General features: G+C 38.5%; 1 protein-coding gene, 1 long non-coding RNA gene and 1 pseudogene across 2 annotated transcripts in view; 1 reads left to right on the forward strand and 2 right to left on the reverse strand.

Annotated features, from left to right (window-relative positions):
* The window catches only part of CTSS (cathepsin S), a 29,409-nt gene extending 23,305 nt beyond the window's left edge, over positions 1 to 6,104 (reverse strand). Inside the window, exons 1-4 of the mRNA XM_060029456.1 lie at positions 5,463 to 6,104; positions 4,376 to 4,502; positions 1,421 to 1,543; positions 433 to 582 (exon numbers count right to left, since the gene is read on the reverse strand). Of these exons, the coding sequence (XP_059885439.1) occupies positions 433 to 582; positions 1,421 to 1,543; positions 4,376 to 4,502; positions 5,463 to 5,488 (426 nt within the window). The 5' untranslated portion in view covers positions 5,489 to 6,104. The remainder of the gene's footprint in view (positions 1 to 432; positions 583 to 1,420; positions 1,544 to 4,375; positions 4,503 to 5,462) is intronic.
* LOC132436552 (uncharacterized) overlaps positions 1 to 13,779 on the forward strand; it is a 46,762-nt gene extending 32,983 nt beyond the window's left edge. The window contains exon 4 of the long non-coding RNA XR_009521809.1: positions 13,648 to 13,779. This is a non-coding gene — a long non-coding RNA (uncharacterized lncRNA). The remainder of the gene's footprint in view (positions 1 to 13,647) is intronic.
* Positions 13,780 to 14,852: 1,073 nt separating this feature from the next.
* Positions 14,853 to 18,809, reverse strand: LOC132436543 (serine/threonine-protein phosphatase PP1-gamma catalytic subunit pseudogene; annotated as a pseudogene).
* Positions 18,810 to 20,367: the final 1,558 nt, after the last annotated feature.

Consider the following 20,367-nt stretch of genomic DNA (forward strand, 5'->3'; position numbering starts at 1 on the left):
TCCTCTCCTTCAACCCTGAAATTCATAAGTGAGTTGGAGGAATAAACTTCCTGATTGAAATTCTCTCACACACATGATACTATTTCTCAAGTAATCGGCTTGGTGGAGGGTCCAGTGCAGTTGATGGATAGCATGAACGCTAAAGGTCTGTCTTAAAGACCTACTTGCTTAATTCACAGTTTTTTGCTTAGTCTAATATTGATGGCTCTAACCTTTGATGTTCTCAGCACTGTGGGGAATACAAAAAGTATCATATGTGGTCCTGGCCCTTCAGGAGCTCACAATGTAGTTGGGAAGACAAGAATAGCAAACATACTTAGAAAGGAACCTAAGGGACTATGAGATTCACTGCCAGATTATGTAGCTAGACTCAGTATTTAAGGAAGAGAGATCTCTATCTGGGGTACAGAGGCCTGGGATGACAATACTCACCTGGTATTTCACTTCAGTAACACACCCCTTCTCTCTCCAGTCCAGAGAATCAGGCAATTTCTGATTAGGGTTTGACTTGAAAGTGACATTTCTCTGCCATTGGCTGGGAACTCTCAGGGAACTCATCAAAGATATCACTTCTTCACTGGTCTACAAAGATATATACATAGCTCCTTTCACTTATACCCTTCTTTTCAATATCCTGATAACTGTAACTGTGAATATATTTAACAACTGAGAGAAACAAGTGGTAGCTGTGACTAACATAGGTAACTATCTGGTAGGTGAATTATCTGGGTCTCTTTAGTCTTACACTTTGCCATTAGCATCACAGTTAGGCATTGGGAAGGAGAAGAAGAAAATGATAAAAACTAGGTTACAGAGAGGCAGATTTTTGGTTCAAAGCAAGGCAGAATTTTATAAAAGCATTGTCTAAAAAGTGGACTAAACTGGTTTTCCTTGTGAGAAAGAATTATAAAAGAGATTCCTGCATTTAATCTACTTAGGGTGTTCCTTTCCAAGGGGTACTATGATTCTTAATTTTGGCCACAGTGAAAAAGTTTTGTAGGGTAGAACAGAATCTAATAACTAATGGGAGATGATTTGTGATATTAAATACCCACACTCCCCCATTAAGAAAGCAAGTGGACCATATTAAATTATAAATTTAGACTTACATAACTATGTTAACTTATTCTAAAATATTTTGAGTAGCCTTTAGGCAATGCTTTCTAGAATTACTAAAAATAAAAGTAACAGTGGTCTGCGAGTTAAAAATACTCCTTTAAAGAAGGGATTTGTTAAGGAAAGTGATCACAGTAGGACCAAAGAAGCAATCTGTACAAATTCTTATGTCCTTAAATTCTGTTTTCTAATTTTATACACATACAGAAAACACTCCTTTGTTGTTTGCCTTCAAATTGCCTTTGGGGAGACAGAAATCCTGTTTATCCAGAGATGAAAATAGGATTATTTATAATTTACCTACCATGTCTCCCAGGTGGTTCATGCCCAGATCATATGAATGCATTCCCATTGAATGCTCTAGATTGTGAAGCATCACAGTTTTTAGATTCTTTTCCCAGATGAGACGCCGTGCTACTTCCTCATTCTAAAATATAACGAAGAAGAACATAGTTATACTGAATTCTTCAAAAATGTGTTCAATAATGAAAATAAACATATTATGAAGCATTCTATTAAGTGTGGATCTGTTTGGGAGCATACAAATAAATGAATATATCCAATATAACTGGTAAAATTGCACAGTAATCTTAACTCTTCCTCTTAATTGCTCTGATGGCGATTAATATCATTTTAGATATACACAATGAACTTCCTCAATTTGCTAAAAAGTTTTTTTTAGAAGTTGCAGTTTGTTGAAGTATATCCTTTGTAAGTGGTAAACTCACTTAATGATTATAGGTTTTTTAAAAACATTTTCTTGGGCTTCCCTGGTGGCACAGTGGTTGAGAGTCCGGCTGTCGATGCAGGGGACACGGGTTCGCGCCCCGGTCCGGGAAGATCCCACATGCCGCGGAGCGGCTGGGCCCGTGAGCCATGGCTGCTGAGCCTGCGCGTCCAGAGCCTGTGCTCTGCAACGGGAGAGGCCACAACAGTGAGAGGCCCGCGTACTGCAAAAAAAATAAAAATAAATATATATATTTTCTCTTTTACCCTCACTCTTGAAAAATAGTTTAGCTGATTATAAATTCCTAGCTCTTTTTTTTTTTTTTTTTGCAGTACGCGAGCCTCTCACTGTTGCGGCCTTGCGGAGCACAGGCTCCGGACACGCAGGCTCAGCGGCCATGGCTCACGGGCCCAGCTGCTCCGCGGCATGTCGGATCTTCCCAGCCCAGGGCACGAACCCGTGTCCCCTGCATCGGCAGGCGGACTCTCAACCACTGTGCCACCAGGGATGCCCAGAAAGCACTTTTGACTGGAGGACTCAGGAAAATGTTTTTTCATATCTGGAAAATTCTCAACCAGTATCTCTGCAAATATTGCTTCTCTACCATTCCATCAGATGGAGCCACAAACTCTCTTTCATCTCTTTACCTACATTTTCATAGTTTTTCGTTTTTATTTTTGTGTGCTGCCTTCTTGATGAATGCCTCAGTACTATCTTTCAGATTGCTGATTCTATCCAGCTCTTTCCAGTCTGGAGTTTATCCCTTTAATTGAGTTCTTATTTCAATGACTATATTTTTTTCATTTCTGAGATTTCTAATTGGATTTCTAATACATTTCACAATTTCTTGTTCATTCATGCAGATGTTATTCCATTATACATAGTTTTAAAAATAATTTTGGTCCTATTATCCTAATTTTATCCAGAGTGAATTCATATTCAGACTGTTGATTTTGTTGCCCTCCAGGAGCTTCATTTACATAGAATGCAATGTACATGGTGCCTCCTAGAATCGCCGACCCTCACCTCCACCCCCAAGGCCGGAGTTTATGACAAGCCGTAGCCCAATGAGCAGTCAGCAATAACTCTTTTCTGCCTCATTTCATTGAGTATTAGAACCCAGGCCTAGGCCCTGGCTCTAGGTAGTAAGTCTGGATGCAGTCACTCTGTCTTGGAGCAAGATTTTACTGTTACCCCAGTAATGGACATGTACAGATATACTTCCAAACCACTAGAGGGAAAAAATGAAATAAAGAAAAAATAAATCTAATGAAGTATAGGAAAGAAAAAAAAGAAGAGAACTTTGAGATACATTTTAATGGTAGGATACTAATCAAAAGTCATTTTCATTCCTCCTGATGGACTAGGATCATTAAAAAGTGAGATAATATTCATTTAACCAAATAGTAGTGCTAACTGCACATCTAACTCTAGTCAACGCTGAAATTAGAGGTCTGGTCCTAAAGGGGAGTGGGTGAGGGTGAAATTCACCAGTACTAAGAAAACAACTCAGACCATTTTTATACAAAAACCATACATCAAATAAGTAAATATATAATCCTTGCTTACAAACTCAGAAATATTATACAGTTATAGGACTTAGTTATTTGAAGCACCAGGGTTAAAATCTTAAAATCAATCAAGAAGTATGTTTTGAAATAAAAATAAAAGTAAAAACTGGGAAGTGAGAGTCAAGAAATAATATCTGCCAGTGCTTCTCTATGCCAGGGACTGAAAGAGGCCTTTTTTGCTCCTCAGACATGCACTCCTTCCCTCTTGGCCTGGGACTCTCACTCCAGTTTTCTACTTTGCTTGCTCCCTGGCTTCTATCCATTCTCTGCTCAAATGTCACCTTATATGTGAAGCCTTCCCTGACCATTCTATCATATGTATAAAATAATCACTCCCAACCCCTCACAGCCATCACACAGGACCCTTCCAACTCCCCCATGCCTTGCTTTATTTTTCTCTACTTCTTTCCTGTCTCTCCTTTTAGGATATAAGCTCCATAAAAACAGGAACTTTGGGACTTCCCTGGTGGCGCAGTGGTTAAGAATCTGCCTGCCAATGCAGGGGTCACGGGTTCGAGCACTGGTCCAGAGAAATCCCACATGCTGCGGAGCAACTAAGCCTGTGCGCCACAACTACTGAGCCTGAGCTCTAGAGCCTGTGAGGCACAACTACTGACCCCACATGCCACAACTACTGAAGCCTGCGCACCTAGAAGCCGTGCTCTGCAACAAGAGAAGCCACCGCAATGAGAAGCCCACGCAACGCAACAAAGAGTAGCCCCCACTCACCACAACTAGAGAAAGCCCGTGCACAGCAACAAAGCCCCAACGCAGCCAAAAAGAAATAAATTTACTTTTTAAAAAAAACAATAGGAACTTTATTTTGTTTCCTGTTGTATCTCTAGTACCAAGAACAGAATCTGGCAAGAGAGGGGTGTGTAACATTTATTGAAAACACTGCTTGTCACAATATGTAGGGTACTTGAGTAAAAGCAAATTGCTCAAGTGGCAGCCCATCTACCTGTTCCTTGTATTGTTTCCCATAGGTTTTCTTCCAGAGATCCCAGTGATGATCCAGAGTGGAATCTCTGTGCTGTTGTGCCATCACAGAGGAGCACAGCAGGAGCAGCCACACCAGCCATTTCATTCTGTTAAGGGAAAGGTAACATAGGAAGAGTAGCTGTTAGCTGCATCTATTGTGACCATATTTTTTTCACAACAAAAAGTAGGAATGCAGAGTCTGTCAAGGGGACAGAATATTACAAAGCAGAATTATGCAGGAAACTTTCTGGATTATACAGTGACAGGGAGTAACGCAGATTTTTGTCTGAAATACCACTTCCAATTCTTAGTAGCACTTTAAAAGTGATTTTCAAAAAGTTTCCTGATATCTGGTAAGCCAAATTTACATCTAAGTTTGGGGGGATGTGGAGATGAGGAAGCAGGGACTTGACAGGATTTGACAACAAATCTAACCAAGGGAAATCCTCTTTCCTCCTTTCCAGAAAAAAAAAAAAATCCTTAAGAAGAAGGCATACCTTTGAAAAATCAGTTTATCTTCATAATTTTTGAATACACAAGCTCCTCTTAACTGGTCTATCCACAACCTTCAGAGATAGTTAAAAGACAACTCCTGTGTATTGCTTTCCCATACTTGGATCATTTTTACCTTTTAACCTTTCTTTTCCCCTAAAAATCAAAATATCTATTTCAAAAGAAGAGGTTAACTGCTTTTGAAAACACCACTTGTATATTTAATACAAAGAGACTTCAACAGAAATTCAGTGACTAACTCCCTCAAACTGGATTCTACTTTCTTTTCCACTTTTTAAAATTCAAAACAGCTGGATTTTTAACCATGTAACTCTTCAAATTATATTCCAAAGAAAGCTATGTGTCCGCCTCAGGCTTTAGATGTTTAAGCAGACATTAACTTTTCAAAAATAGACTCTTTTTAGTCAAAAAAAGAAGAGGCAAATTGAGCAACAATGATTTTTGTAGTTTACTTCCTGTAACAAACGATGTAAAACCTGGCAGGCAGAGTAAGCTAAAAACACAAATGAAGGATTTAAGGACCAAGTAGGAGAAAAAGAACAGACAGTACGTACATGATAGAACCAGCAGGTGCTCCCATACTAAGAATGCTTGATGGTGGGCTCTCTCCAAAGATTTCAAAGGCAGCAAGAGACTTCAGTTAAAGTGACTTTAAAAAGAAATTGGAACTTGTCACATGAGGTATCCACAATGAGGAAGTGAACTTTCATTTCAGTTTCATTTAAAATCTAACTAGATTTGCTACATCTGGCTCTCTTGCTGCAGTTTTGGAGATAAAGCAGGTGCAGTAAACCATCAAAAAGAGCCCCCAGTAGAGGAGATCAGTAGAAAAAGCTCAGCAAAATAACACCAGTACATGTTTACCCTTTAATTTTTCATCATTTTGATTATTCACTTTACCTAGAAACAACAATTTTCAGATGGAAAACTTTAGCTATGAAGAGATTAGGATTAAGTTCCTGAAATCCCAGCTTCCTCCATGATTTCCTAGGAAAATCCACCTTATTCTTTTTAACACAACTCATCCATGATCTACTGTTGTCTAATTCTCACCCAGGTGAGAATTCCCATTTATACATGGGTCAGTTTCTGAGCCCACCGATCTGTTTTTTTAATCTATTGTCCCTTCAATACAGTTTTAATTAAAATAGCTTTGAATATGTCTCGATGTCTAATAGGGTAAGTTACCCCTGCCACTCCTATGTTTGTTCTTCTTTTTCAAAGTTGTCTTAACATTTTGTGCCTGTTAACTTTTCCATGAGTTTTAAAAATCAGTTTATCAAGCTTCCTGAAAAATTCTGAGTTTTTATTTAAATTGATATATTTATATTAAATTACTATATGTATTATAAATAAAGTTTAATACACATACATATAGATAAATTTGTGGAGACTCAGTACCATTACAATGTTGAATATTCTTACCTGTAGCAGACATTTTCATGTTTGTAGCCATCTAGCTTTTTAAATTTTTATTTATTCATTTATTTTTTTAAAAGATTTTTATTTATTTATTTATTTATTTTGGCTGCACTGGGTCTTAGTTGCGGCGCGCGGGATCTTCATTGCGGCATGTGGACTCTTAGTTGAGGCATGCGGACTCTTAGTTGCAACATGCGAACTAAGTTGTGGCATGCATGTGGGATCTAGTTCCCTGACCAAGGATTAAACCCAGGTCCCCTGCATTGGGAGCATGGAGTCTTACCCACTGGACCAGCAGGGAAGTCCCCCATCTAGTTTTTTTTTTAAGAAGATTTTTATTATGGAAAACAATTTTTTTAACATCTTTATTGGAGTATAATTACTTTACAATGTTGTGTTAGCTTCTGCTGTATAACAAAGTGAATCAGCTATATGTATACATATATCCCCATATCCCCTCCCTCTTGCGTCTCCCTCCCACCCCTCTAGGTGGTCACAAAGCACCGAGCTGATCTCCCGGTGCTCTGCGGCTGCTTCCAAGTAGCTATCTATTTTACATTTGGTAGTGTATATATGTCCGTGCCACGCTCTCACTTCATCCCAGCTTACCCTTCCCCCTCCCCGTGTCCTCAAGTCCATTCTCTACATCTACGTCTTTATTCCTGTCCTGCCCCTAGGTTTAGCAGAACCATTTTTTTTTTAGATTCCATATATATGTGTTAGCATACGGTATTTGTTTTTCTCTTTCTGACTTACTTCACTCTGTATGACAGACTCTAGGTCCATCCACCTCACTACAAATAACTCAATTTCATTTCTTCTTATGGCTGAGTAAAATTCCATTGTATATATGTGCCACATCTTCTATATCCATTCATCTGTCGATGGACATTTAGGTTGGCACCATGTCCTGGCTATTGTAAATAGTGCTGCAATGAACACTGGGGTACATGTCTCTTTTTGAATTATGGTTTTCTCAGGGTGTATGCCCAGTAGTGGGATTGCTGGGTCATATGGTAGTTCTATTTTTAGTTCTTTAAGGAATCTCCATACTGTTCTCCATAGTGGCTGTATCAATTTACATTCCCACCAACAGCGCAAGAAGGTTCCCTTTTCTCCATACCCTCTCCAGCATTTATTGTTTGTAGATTTTTTGATGATGGCCATTCTGACTGGTGTGAGGTGATACGTCATTGTGGTTTTGATTTGCATTTCTCTAATGATTAGTGATGTTGAGCATCTTTTCATGTGTTTGTTGGCAATCCGTATATTTCTTTGGAGAAAAGTCTACTTAGGTCTTGCACCAATTTTTTGATTGAGTTGTTTGTTTTTTTTGATATTGAGCTCCATGAGCTGCTTGTATATTTTGGAGATTAATCCTTTGTCAGTTGCTTCATTTGCAAATATTTTCTCCCATTCTGAGGGTTGCTTTTTCATCTTGTTTATGGTTTCCTTTGCTGTGCAAAAGCTTTGAAGTTTCATTAGGTCCCATTTGTTTATTTTTGTTTTTATTTCCATTTCTCTAGGAGGTGGGTCAAAAAGGATCTTGCTGTGATTTATGTCATAGAGTGTTCTACCTATGTTTTCCTCTAATAGTTTTATAGTGTCTGGCCTTACATTTAGGTCTTTAATCCATTTTGAGTTTATTTTTGTGTATGGTGTTAGGAAGTGTTCTAATTTCTACATGTAGCTGTCCAGTTTTCCCAGCACCACTTATTGAAGAGGTTGTCTTTTCTCCATTGTATATTCTTGCCTCCTTTCAAAGATAAGGTGACCATATGTGCGTGGGTTTATCTCTGGGTTTTCTATCCTGTTCCATTGATCTATATTTCTGTTTTTGTGCCAGTACCATATTGTCTTGATTACTGTGGCTTTGTAGTATAGTCTGAAGTCAGGGAGTCTGATTCCTCCAGCTCCGTTTTTCTTTCTCAAGATTGCTTTGGCTATTCGGGGTCTTTTGTGTTTCCATACAAATTGTAAAAATTTTTGTTCTAGTTCTGTGAAAAGTGCCATTGGTAGTTTGACAGGGATTGCATTGAATCTTTAGATTGCTTTGGTAGTATAGTCATTTTCACAATGTTGATTCTTCCAATCCAGGAACATGGTATATCTCTCCACCTGTTGGTATCATCTTTAATTTCTTTCATCAGTGTCTTATAGTTTTCTGCATACAGGTCTTTTGTCTTCTTACCTTGCAATCTCATTCTGTACATCACTGCCAAATTGTTCTCTTAAAACACATTTTTAGGGACTTCGCTGGTGGTGCAGTGGTTAAGAATCCGCCTGCTAATTCAGAGGATACAGGTTCAAGCCCTGGTCCGGGAAGATCCCACATGCTTCAGAGCAACTAAGCCTGTACGCCACAACTACTGAGCCTGCGCTCTAGAGCCTGCAAGCCACAACTACTGAGCCCATGTGCCACAACTACTGAAGCCCACGCGCCTAGAGCCCATGGTCTGCAACAAAGAGAAGCCACTCAATGAGAAGCCCGCACACCGCAACAAAGAGTAGACCCCACCTGCAGCAACTAGTGCACAGCAACGAAGACCCAATGCAGCCAAAAATAAATAAATAAATAAATAAAATAAAAAACACCACATTTAATCAAGCTATTTTCTACAAACGCTCTCTGTTGCCTGCTGCATTTCCCCATAATCTGGCCCATCCTTAGGCACTTAATTCAATTTAGAGTAGATTTTTTTAAACTTTCACCCTCTGTTGTAGTCAAGCTGGTCTCATGGGCCCCCACATTGCACGGTCATTCGTGTCTTTCTGAAATGACTCTCTCTATTCCTTGGCCTCTCTACTTTGCAAGTTCTACTTCAAGTATCGCCTTTCCCAGTCTTCTCTGACTACCTCACCATCTTCCATTTCTATATACTTTTTTAAAATTTAATTTTTATTTTATATTAGAGTATATTTGATTTACAGTGTTGTGTTAGTTTCAGGTGTACAGCAAAGTGATTCAGTTATACATACACATATATTCTATATACTTTTTTTTTTTTGAGGTATGCGGGCCTCTCACTGTTGTGGCCTCTCCTGTTGCGGAGCACAGGCTCCGGACGCACAGGCTCAGCGGCCATGGCTCACGGGCCCAGCCGCTCCGCGGCATGTGGGATCTTCCCGGACCAGGGCACGAACCCGCGTCCCCTGCATCGGCAGGCAGACTCTCAACCACTGCACCACCAGGGAAGCCCATATATTCTATATACTTTTAAGAAACAAATTGTACCATGCAGTTTTGAACTTATTCTCTATTTGCATCACATAAGATGGTTTCATCTCACCAGCTGACTTGAGAATACAGGATCCTGTCTTACTTATCTTTGTATTCTGTTTAATACATGTTTAGGCAAAAACAAATAAATATTTATTGGATTAATTTTCTAATTATAATCTTCTACATGTTTTATCTTCACTTCTGATTCATCACCCATTCGGCCATGGCTTCTAAGGCTTTTAGCCTTAGGTTTCTCTGCTTCTTTTGCTCTCCTCTTCGTATATAAAAGTCTGTAAACAATCATACTACAGTATTTAAAAACATTAGGGGAACACATCATTATATAGTCTATCCTCAGGTACACTTAGTGCATTTCATAAAATTAAAACTCATTCTGCAACATTCTAAACCTGTAAATTGGATTTTTGCACATTAGTTTCCTTTGAAATGGGGCAAACTTGCTGTTGCAAATTTAACTAGAGATTTTTTTTTTTAAAGAGAGGAAATCTGCAGTAGTATAGTACTTAATCTTCTCTAGAATGCTGCCTCCCTTCCATCACAGATGAGGAAACATTTCCTGAATGATATCAAAAAGGAAAATGAAAGCCAAATAAGGAAGCCTAGTGCCTTCTCCAGGTTTTTTTTTTTAATTAATTAATTTAATTATTTATTTTTATTTTTGGCTGCATTGGGTCTTCATTGCTGTGCTAGGGCTTTCTTTGGTTACGGTGAGCAGGGGCTACTTTTCCTTGCGGTGTGCGGGCTTCTCATTACGGTGGCTTCCCTTGTTGGGACATGGGCTCTAGGTGTGTGGGCTTCAGTAGTTGTGGCATGTGGGCTCAGTAGTTGTGGCTAACGGGCTTAGTTACTCCGCAGCATGTAGGATCTTCCTGGGCCAGGGCTTGAACCTGTGTCCCTTGCACTGGCAGGCAGATTCTTAACCACTGCACCACCAGGGAAATCCCCCTTCTCCAGGGTTTAAAGTCACCATCTCTCAGGCTTATGGACCCTGAAAGTTAGCTGCTTCAAGTTTCTTTGAGGAACTATCTTACTTGGTCTTAAAGAAAAGGACTCTGAATTTTAGGATGAGGCTGATGTTAGTTTTACTCTCTGTTAATTTACCCAAGTGACTAACTTTATGCTAGGAATTTAATAACGTACATTATTTTTATAGTTAAGATAGCTCGCTTGTTACTGACCCTTTTGCCCAAGAAGTACACAAATGTGAGATGAAGAACACCCTTAATAGAGTATAGGAGACTAGAAAATTAATTAATTATCTAGTTTATATTTTCTGAAGAAAGAAAATAGGATTCTTGAATCATTGGGAAAGATAGGAATGTTTTAATTGAAAACATACGGTATTTCTAATACTTTCTGTATAGATTATCTGCTTGGTGCATTATTCTGGAGATATTTGATCCCAATAGACATCCCCCATTATCCTGGGTGCCTCTCTCTGTCACGTGGCAATGTGTGCTCAAAGAAGGAAGGTTAATTTTATTAAGAGATCAAAACACTGGGGTGCCACAGATAAGAGATCAAAACACTGGGGTGCCACAGATAAGACCCTTCCCCCAACAAATGTATAACAATTGTGACACACTTGTGTCACAAGGTAACACAAGGTAAGTCACAAGAAATTTGTTAGTAATGATAAAGTGTCAAAATTTGCAAGTGACACATTTAAAAATTAGAGTAGATTAAGGTTATCTCTGTAATAACATCACTTTGATATAAGTACACTTCAATATGCTTTCTGGGAGAGGATAGGGGGGTTTATAGATAGCTACCAGAGACTGACATTATTTTGTGAGTGTATCCATGGAAATGTGTCGCAAATGTGAATATCAGTCTTCTCTATAGAGGTGGAGAACACTTGAGCTAAAGCATGTCTTTAAGTGTATATTATTTGCCACCTAGCCTCCATTTCCTCTTCTTGTGGCAATAGCATCCTGATTTTAAAATGGGGAACTCGCCCCCACACACACTCACGGGATTAAGAGAGAAGCAACATTCTCCCCTAGTTCCAGTGGTACGTGTAGGTCCCAAGGCTAGCCCATCAGAGCTTTGTATCCTTCTGGCTACAGTGACTAGGAAAAAAAATCTTTGGCTGTGGGAACTAGCAGAAGGAATTGAACCAAAGGCTACTGAGCTGTCACAGAAACTAGTGCCAAAGAATCCCTAAGCCTAACAGTCTATTGCCTTTCTAGGCTCCCAACTTGTACCACAGCTAAAGTTGAGTAGTCCATCTCCAGAAAAGGCATTTACTCCATGCCCACCTCTGGTATAGCCATGGAGAATAAGGACAAGCAAGACCATCTATCTAGCAGGAAAAAACAGGGGCCATGGTGGCAGTAAGGAAGATTCCCACAGAGAACAAATTTGGAGGTTCCCAATTGGCTGGCCAAAAAACTCACTCCACCCCCAGGGAGGGAGTCTTCCGTATTCCTGCCTAGTTGGTATAAGGTATGCTATGGATCAACGATAACTGTGAACTATTTTTTCATCCATTCTCCCCTTTCCAGAATTAGACTTTCACTGTAGTTATACTATTTCTTCTTCTCCATCATTTTTAAGATAGCTTAGATATAGATAACTTAAGTTTTAGGTTGCCAGGCCTCAAGGGGCCATATCCAAACTTGACGAGGAAGACTATATACATCAGCCAAAAATTCTGGTCTTGGAGCTGAACACAGTAACCAGATAAGGCCCTGGGTTGTCTCACTGGGGAGGGAACTTTGGTAAGCACTTTTTAATGTAGGTATGAACATTTTTTAACAACCATTCACCCCTTACTTCCTTTCCAACAGAATTCTAATCTTGTTTAGAGAAATGCTCTCCACAGGGCCATGGGCTAAAATGAAGTCAGAGAGGTAAGCTGGAACCAGATCATACTTGTAGGTCGCTTAAGAATTTTGTATTATATTCTAAATTCACTAAAATATAAGCTCCATGAGGTCATGGATTTTTGTCACTGTCCCAGAACAGTCTAGCATGTTAAATAAATGAAAGTATGATGGAAGGGCTTTGCACAGGGGAGTGATATGACCTGCTTGCTGTCCAGAGAATAGACTGTAGTGTGCCTACAGTAGAGGAAGTGTAGTGTGGAAGTAGGGAAGTTAGTAGTCCTACCACAGAATCTAGGGGAGAAGTGACGGGGACTTAAACTGGAGGGTGTGGGTTGTGGTGGATGTAAAGTCGTGGCCAGATTCATATTATATTTTGAAGACAGAGGGACGGAATTTTCTAATATGGATTGTAAGAGAAGTGGAAAAGACAGGAATAACAACAAAACAGTTGTTATTAAACATGCAGCAATGTTTAATTCAAAATCACATGGCTAGATAATAAAGCTTTAACTAGTTACTAGAACTTCTCTCTTTGGTTCTTTTTTTTATTGTAGTAAAAAATACATAACATAAAATTTACCATTTTAGCTATTTTTAAGTATACAATTAAGTGGCATTAAGTACATTCACAATATTGTATAATTATTGCCACAGTCTATTTCCAGAACTTTTTTTAAAAAAAAAATAGACTTTATTTTTTAGAATAGTTCTAGGTTCACAGCAAAATTGAGCTGAAAGTACAAAGAGTTCCAATATACTCCTCGACCCCACATACTCATAACCTCCCTCATTTAGAAATTGTTCATCATTCCAAACAGAAAATTTACACCCTTTAAGAAATAACTCCCTATTTTGCCCCCCCCTGAAGCCCCTGGTAATACCTCTAGTCTATTCTACTTTCTGTCTCTATGAATTAGTCTATTTTAAATGCCTCATGTAAGTAGAATCATTTGTCCTTTTGTGTTTGGCTTATTTCACTTATGTTTGCACTGTTCTTACATGTTGTAGTATGTATCAACACTTCATTCCTTTTTAAGGCTGAATAATATTCCATTGTGTGTATATACCACATTTTGTTAATCCATTCATCTGGTGATGAACACTTTGTTTCTACCTTTTGGCTATTGTGAATTATGCTGCTAAGAACACTGGTGTACAAGTATCTGTCTGAGTCCATGTTTTCAATTCTTTTGGATGTATATCTAGGAGTGAAATTGCTAGATCAATATTGTAATTTTATAGGGAATTCCCTGGCGGTCCAATGGTTAGGACTCCATGCTCTCCTGCCAAAGACCGGGGTTCGATCCCTCGTTGGAGAATTGGATCCCACAAGCCCAGCAGCATGGCAAAAAAAAAAAAAGGTAATTCTATGTTTAACTTTGGGGGGAAGCTTCAAAACCACAACAGTTGCACCACTTTATCTTCCCACCAGCAATGTACCAGAGTTCCAATTTTTCCACATCCTTCCCACACTTGCTATTGTTTGCTTTTCTTGTAATAGCCACCATAATGGGTGTGAAGTAATATCTCATCGTGGTTTTGATTTGCATTTCTCTAAAGGCTAGTGATGAGCATAGTTTCACGTGCTTATTGACTATTTGTCCATCTTTGGAGAAAAGTCTGTTCAAATCCTTTGCCCATTTTTGCATTGGGTTTTTTGAGTTGTAGCTCTTTATATATTCCGGATATTACTTTTAAAGTCAGATATATGATTTACAGACATTTTCTCTTATTTCGTGGGTTGTCTTTTGACTCTCTTGAGTCACTTTAAGTGTCTCACTTGAGACACGTTAATGCACAAAAGTTCTAAATTTTGATGAAGTCCAATTTATTTTGTTGCTGCTTGTACTTGTGGTGTCATGTCTAAGACAAGGTCAGGAAGACCCTATGTTTTTTCTTAAGAGTTTTATAGTTTTAGCTCTTATATTTAGTTTTTTTAAACCATTTGGAATTAATTTTTATATATGGTGTGAGGTACCACTCCAACTTCATTCTTTTACATGTTGTCATCCAGTTGTCCCAGTGCCATTTGTTGAAAAGACTATTCCTTTCCCTGTCAAATTGTCTTGGCACCCTTGCTGAAACTTAACTGAACATAAATAAAAGAGTTTATTTCTGTATTCTTAATTCTATTCCATTGATCTATAAATCTATCCTTATGCCAGTAATACATGGTCTTGGTTACTACTGTTGGTTTGTAGTAAGTTTAGAAACTGGGAAGTATATTCTTTTTCAAGAAATTTATTCTTTCAACTCTATTCTTTTTCAAGATTGTTTTGGCTATTCTGGATCCCTTTAATGTTCATATGAATTTTAGGGTCAGCATGTCAATTTCTACAAAGAAGCCAGCTAGGATTTTTTTTTTATCCAATAGTATGCATTTTATGACAATAACAGGAACAGATTGGGCACCCTAGGGCTCTCTTTATATCCTAAAGAAAATGAGCATTTACATTATTCATGGGCTGTACTGAATTAAAAAAAGATCAGTTGTACACTCACCCCTTAGACAGGATAAACTGTCCTGGGGTGTACAGCTTTAACACCTTCATTAAAGTTGTTTGCAAAAGGAACAAAGAACTAAACAAAACAAAACATTTTTCCTTGGGAGTGGAGAGTCATTTGCTATTATAACCAGCAAATACCATTTATTAAGTCAAAAATGGAAGGGGGCAGGGCCACAAACACTATTTGAGCAAGCTGACCAACACACATTACAGTTTTAAAAATGAAGGTTATATACTGTATATTATAAGTCCCAACAAAGAGTGTCAAAATGACATCTATTTCTTTGCTTGCTTTGTGATCATACCTCTTGGAGGTGTTACGGGTTCTCGTGGCATCTGGCTTCTTCTTCTCTGCAGGCTTTAAAATCTGAAAAGAACACATTAGTGTTTCAACCACACTCATCATGGCACCCACATTGTCAAACTCTCCACAATAATTGGGTGCAGAAAGCAGAGTGACCAACTGCCTCTTTGCAAAATAAAATTCATATCCATCTTCAACCACCAAATGGGCTCTACATGTAAGATCTAAATCATGCTTATGGAGAAATTTTGCAACCACTTCTGCACCAAATGTGAAGAACACTCCTCTGTCATTTTCACCCCAGCCTAAGACACCTTTATTGGCTTCAGACCACAAAAGATCACAAGGAAGACCTTGATCTGGTACATCAGTTGGTCGAATAATTCTCTGAATCTGCTCCATAGATTGAAGATCTGGTGATAAACCTCCATGACAGCAGAATATTTTCTCATGCACCAAGGCTGCTATCCATAAACAGTTAAAGCAGACTGTGAAAGTTTTCCATAGTTTAATGTTATATCTTCTTCTACATTCATCATAAAATCCATAAATTCTATTGATGCTGGCACATTCACGGTTTCCTCTAAGAAGAAAAAATTCTCGGAATATTTGATTTTGTAAGCCAGTAAGAGGCAGATAGTCTCCAATGAGACTTTCCCCTGTCCACATAGTCCCCAAGAAACAGGTAATTGCTTTCTGGAGGGAAACCACCATACTCAAAAAGGTGAAGCAACTCATAGTATTGCCCATGGATATCACCACATATTTTGAGTGGTGCTTCAAGTTCTAGTAGGATAGGCTGACTGAGAAAGACCTCTCCAGACTTTAAGCACAGTCCTCTGATTTCATTCTCCTGTAGCTACATATTCTTACCAGGCTTGGACCCTCTCACTTTCAGCGGCCGTTGGATGATGCTGTCGATGTTGAGTTTATCTGTATCCGCCATCGCCTTCCCGCCGCCGACCCTGCAGCAGCAGCGCAGCCGCCGTCTCGCGCCCGGGATTCACATCTCCCTTCCCACGCCACGAGCACAGAGATGGTGGTGGCGCAGGTGGCAGAAGCCATGGCTGGATCCGCCCCCTGTGCAATCGCCCCGCTCCCTGCTTCATCTTTATTTCCCCAGAGGAACCACGAGAGCGAAGCCAGCTAGGATTTTGATAGGGATTGTTTTGGACCTATAGATCAATCAATTTTGCAGAGTATTGACATCTTAATATTATCTTGTAGTCCATGAACATGCAATGTCTTTCCATTTTTTTAGGTCTTCTGAATTTCTTTCCAACAGTGTTTTGTAGTTTTCAGAGTATAAGTTTTGCACTTCTTTTTTTCTTTCTTCTTTTTTTAATTGAGGTATAATTGACATACAACATTACATTAGTTTCAGGTGTACAACGTCATGATTCAACATCTGTATGGATTGCAAAATAATCACCACAATAAATCTAGTTCACATCCATCACCATACACAGTTACATAATTTTTTTTTCTAGTGATGAAAACTTTTAAGATCTACTTTCTTAGCAACTTCCAAATATGCAATACAGTATTATTAACTATAGTTGTTATCCTGTACATTATATCCCCATGAGGCAGGAGATAGATGGGCTCCAGGTTAGACATTTACAACTGGCCGCCTATTTATATTTCTTGGGGCGAGAAAAAGACGAGCTTCAGGTCGGACACTCACAACTAGCCTCCTGTTTGCATTTCCTGAGACAGGAGGTAGGTGGGCTCCAGGTTAGGCATTTACAATCAGCCTCCTGTTTGCCCTCCAAAATGGAAGTAACAACAGAAACAGGGTAAATAGCCAGGCTTTGTCTCTTGTGGACACCTTAAGATAACAGTCATGGCACTAACAAAGAGGGGCAAAACCTCGTTTGAGTAAAGGATCAAGAGTCTCAGCTTCCCCCCCTCTCGTTGGGGCAAGGGAGACACTATACATGCGCAGAAAGGCTCCTTCGGGGGTCAAAAGTCCGGGGACAATGCCAGGCCATAATGAGTCTTGCTTCTCCCAGATGCCTTTTCATCGAGATCCATCTAGGCTGAGAGGTATGTGTGCACCTAGGGGGAGGGTCCTGAAACAAATAAGCCAGGGGGGACAGGATTGGCCAGAAGGAAGACAAAGACCCCGAAGAACTGCCCTATATAAATGACTTAATAGCCTCTTTACTGCTTAACTTAACTCACAACTTTTACCTTGTGTGTTTTTCTTTAAGTCGACACAGGAAAGAAGACCTTAGGCTATAAGTGTCCAGAGGTGAAGAATTAGATTCTTGAAGTCCGTGGACAAACTTAGTTTGTAAGTATTATGAAGGCTGTCATTGACTCATAAAGGCTTTTCAATGGCATTAGAGCCTAAAGGTTCAGCAAAAAGGATATGTACTGTAAAAAAATAAAATTGCCCAGGAGTATTATAATACCTGTACCACTATAAGTTAATGGGCTGGACTTCCCTGGTGGTGCAGTACTTAAGAATCCGCCTGCCAGTGCAGGGGACACGGGTTCAATCTCTGGTCCGGGAAGATCCCACGTGATGCAGAGCAACTAAGCCCGTACGCCACAACTACTGAGCCTGCGCTCTAGAGCCTAAAAGCCACAACTACTGAGCCCGCATGCCACAACTACTGAAGCCCGTGTGCCTAGAGCCCATGGTCTGCAACAAGAGAAGCCACTGCAATGAGAAGCCCGCACACCACAACTAGAGAAAGCCCACGCGCAGCAAGGAAGACCAAAAGCAGCCAAAACTAAACAAATAAAATTAAATTTAAAAAAGTTACTGGGCTGTCACTTGTAAGTTTTCATTTACTCCTCACAACATCTATGAAGGATAATGAGAAATAGAGTATATTGTGGTAGCTAAGAGCACTAGGACCTTGGATTCAGAAAGAGCAAGCAATTGGCCAAATCCAGAGCATGAGAGAGTCTACTGGACAAATGACCTGGCTTCTCCATAAAATCAATTACAAGGGAAAAAAAAGTATGTGTGTCTGGGGGGAGTGTAGGGTGAGGAGGTGACTGTCAAAGAATACAGTAGACTTAACAACTAAATGCAGTGTGTAAAACTGTTTGGATACTAATTTGAGTAAATGAACAGTAAAAAGACACCTTAAACAATTGGAGAGGCTTTTAAATGGACTAAATATTAAATGATATTGAGAAATAATTATTAATTTTGTTGGATGTGCTAATGGCATGGTGGTTATATTAAAAAATTTCTGACTCAGAGATGTATAATGAGGGATTACACATAATCCCTCATTATATGAGTAAAGTAGTATCCAGGATTTGCTTTAAAATACTGAAAAAAAAATGAGGCGGGATAGATGAAACAAGACTGGAAAATGTTGATAATTGTTAACACTGGATGATGGGTACATGGCGCTTCACTCTACTACTCTCTCTCACCTTTCATATATATGTTTAAAATATTCTATAACCAAGTTAAAAATAAAAATAAAAAATAAAATATATAAAAGGAGAGAGAGAAACAAAAAAGACTTGGTCTGCTTCCTGGCTCAGCCTCTTACTAGCTAGGTTACCTTGGGGAAGCTATTCGATATCTGTAAAATGGCAATAATAAGGATATGTAAAGCATTTAACACAGTATGGGCTGCATAGTTAAGCTCAATAAATGTTAGCTAATGTTGTTATTATGAAAGAAAGAAAAAATAAGTAATAACAGATTTGATTTACAGTAATTTTAAAACTTCTTTGTGTCAAAATATCAATCATTAATTACAGTATAATTTGTAACTGAGAACACTGGAAACAATATAGATGTTCATTTACTGGAGTTTAATTAAATAAATTATATACATTTTTATAAGGGAATTTCATGCATCTATAAAAATAATCATATTTCTAAGTCAAGACCTATCAATTCTATCACTTAGCATCATTTGGAGATATTACATAATGCAAACAGACAAGAAAGAAATTAGAGGTAAAAATGAGAAAGAAAATGGTAAAATTTACCTCTGTGGATGATATGCTTACATACTCAAAAAAAAAAATCAAAAGAATCAACTGAAAAATGTATAAACCAAAAGAGAATTCAAGGTAAGGTAGCTGAGTACAAAAACTAATATAATAGAAATCAATAGCTTTCAAATATACATCCAATTAAAAATTATATTGGAAAAGACCCCATTTAAACTGCAAAAATAAAAGATAAACTCCCTAGAAAAGAGGTTAGCAAGAAATGGGCAATATCTATAAGAAGGGCACAAAAGAATACTTGACAAAATATAAAGGCACCTCTTATTCTTAGATAGGAAGGTTCAATAGTATAAAGAGGTCAATTTTCCCTAATTAGAGATATAAATTTAATGTCATCCAAATAAAAATACCAGCAGAATTTTAGACAACTTGACAAGCTAATTCAATAGATCACATGGAAAAAATAAAAAGCAAGAATCTTCAGGAAAAAAATCTAAAAAAAGAGAGTAATAAGGGGAAGACTAACCTGACTAGATATTAAAACATTATAAATGTGTGATACTGGCCAAGGATAGATATACATATTGATGTACCAGAATAGAAAATCTAGAAATAAACCCAAATACATACAGGAATGAAATAAATTTGTTGCCCACATATCCATACAAAAGGAAGTTCTAAGGGATGTTCTTTAGGCAGAAAGACAAAAAAAAAAGAAATCAAAATAATAGAAATGTGTAAATTTGCCTAGTTGGAAGTCAGACATCTCTCAAGCTTGTCTTTGGTCTTTACAAAGCTCAACAAAAACTACTTGCAGATTATCGAATGTGGTCTCTCATGCCTATACATTTCAGTATACTGTTCTTTGTGTCTGAATGCCATTTTACAGCTCCCAATCTGCCAAACCCATACCCAAGCTTCAAAAAAGTTCAGGAGTCATTCTTCCATTAAGTATTCTTTCTTTGAGAAGAAATAGAGTATGTGCAGTGTCTCCTAAATGTTGATTTTCCAATTTCTTGCATCTCCATTTTGTTCTTCATCTGTTATTTGTTCTTTACACCACTGCCAGAGGAATACTGCTAAAATATAGATCTGATAGTGTCTTTCTCCTACTAAAAAATATTTGATGCCCACTAAATGCCTGAGTGTCTATAAAATAAAATATGAACTTCTAGGGACATGAGAGGCTTTCAAGGCCTTCCAGGACTCACC

The sequence above is a fragment of the Delphinus delphis genome, chromosome 1, assembly GCF_949987515.2.
Source record: "Delphinus delphis chromosome 1, mDelDel1.2, whole genome shotgun sequence".
In the NCBI taxonomy this organism is placed as follows: domain Eukaryota; kingdom Metazoa; phylum Chordata; class Mammalia; order Artiodactyla; family Delphinidae; genus Delphinus; species Delphinus delphis.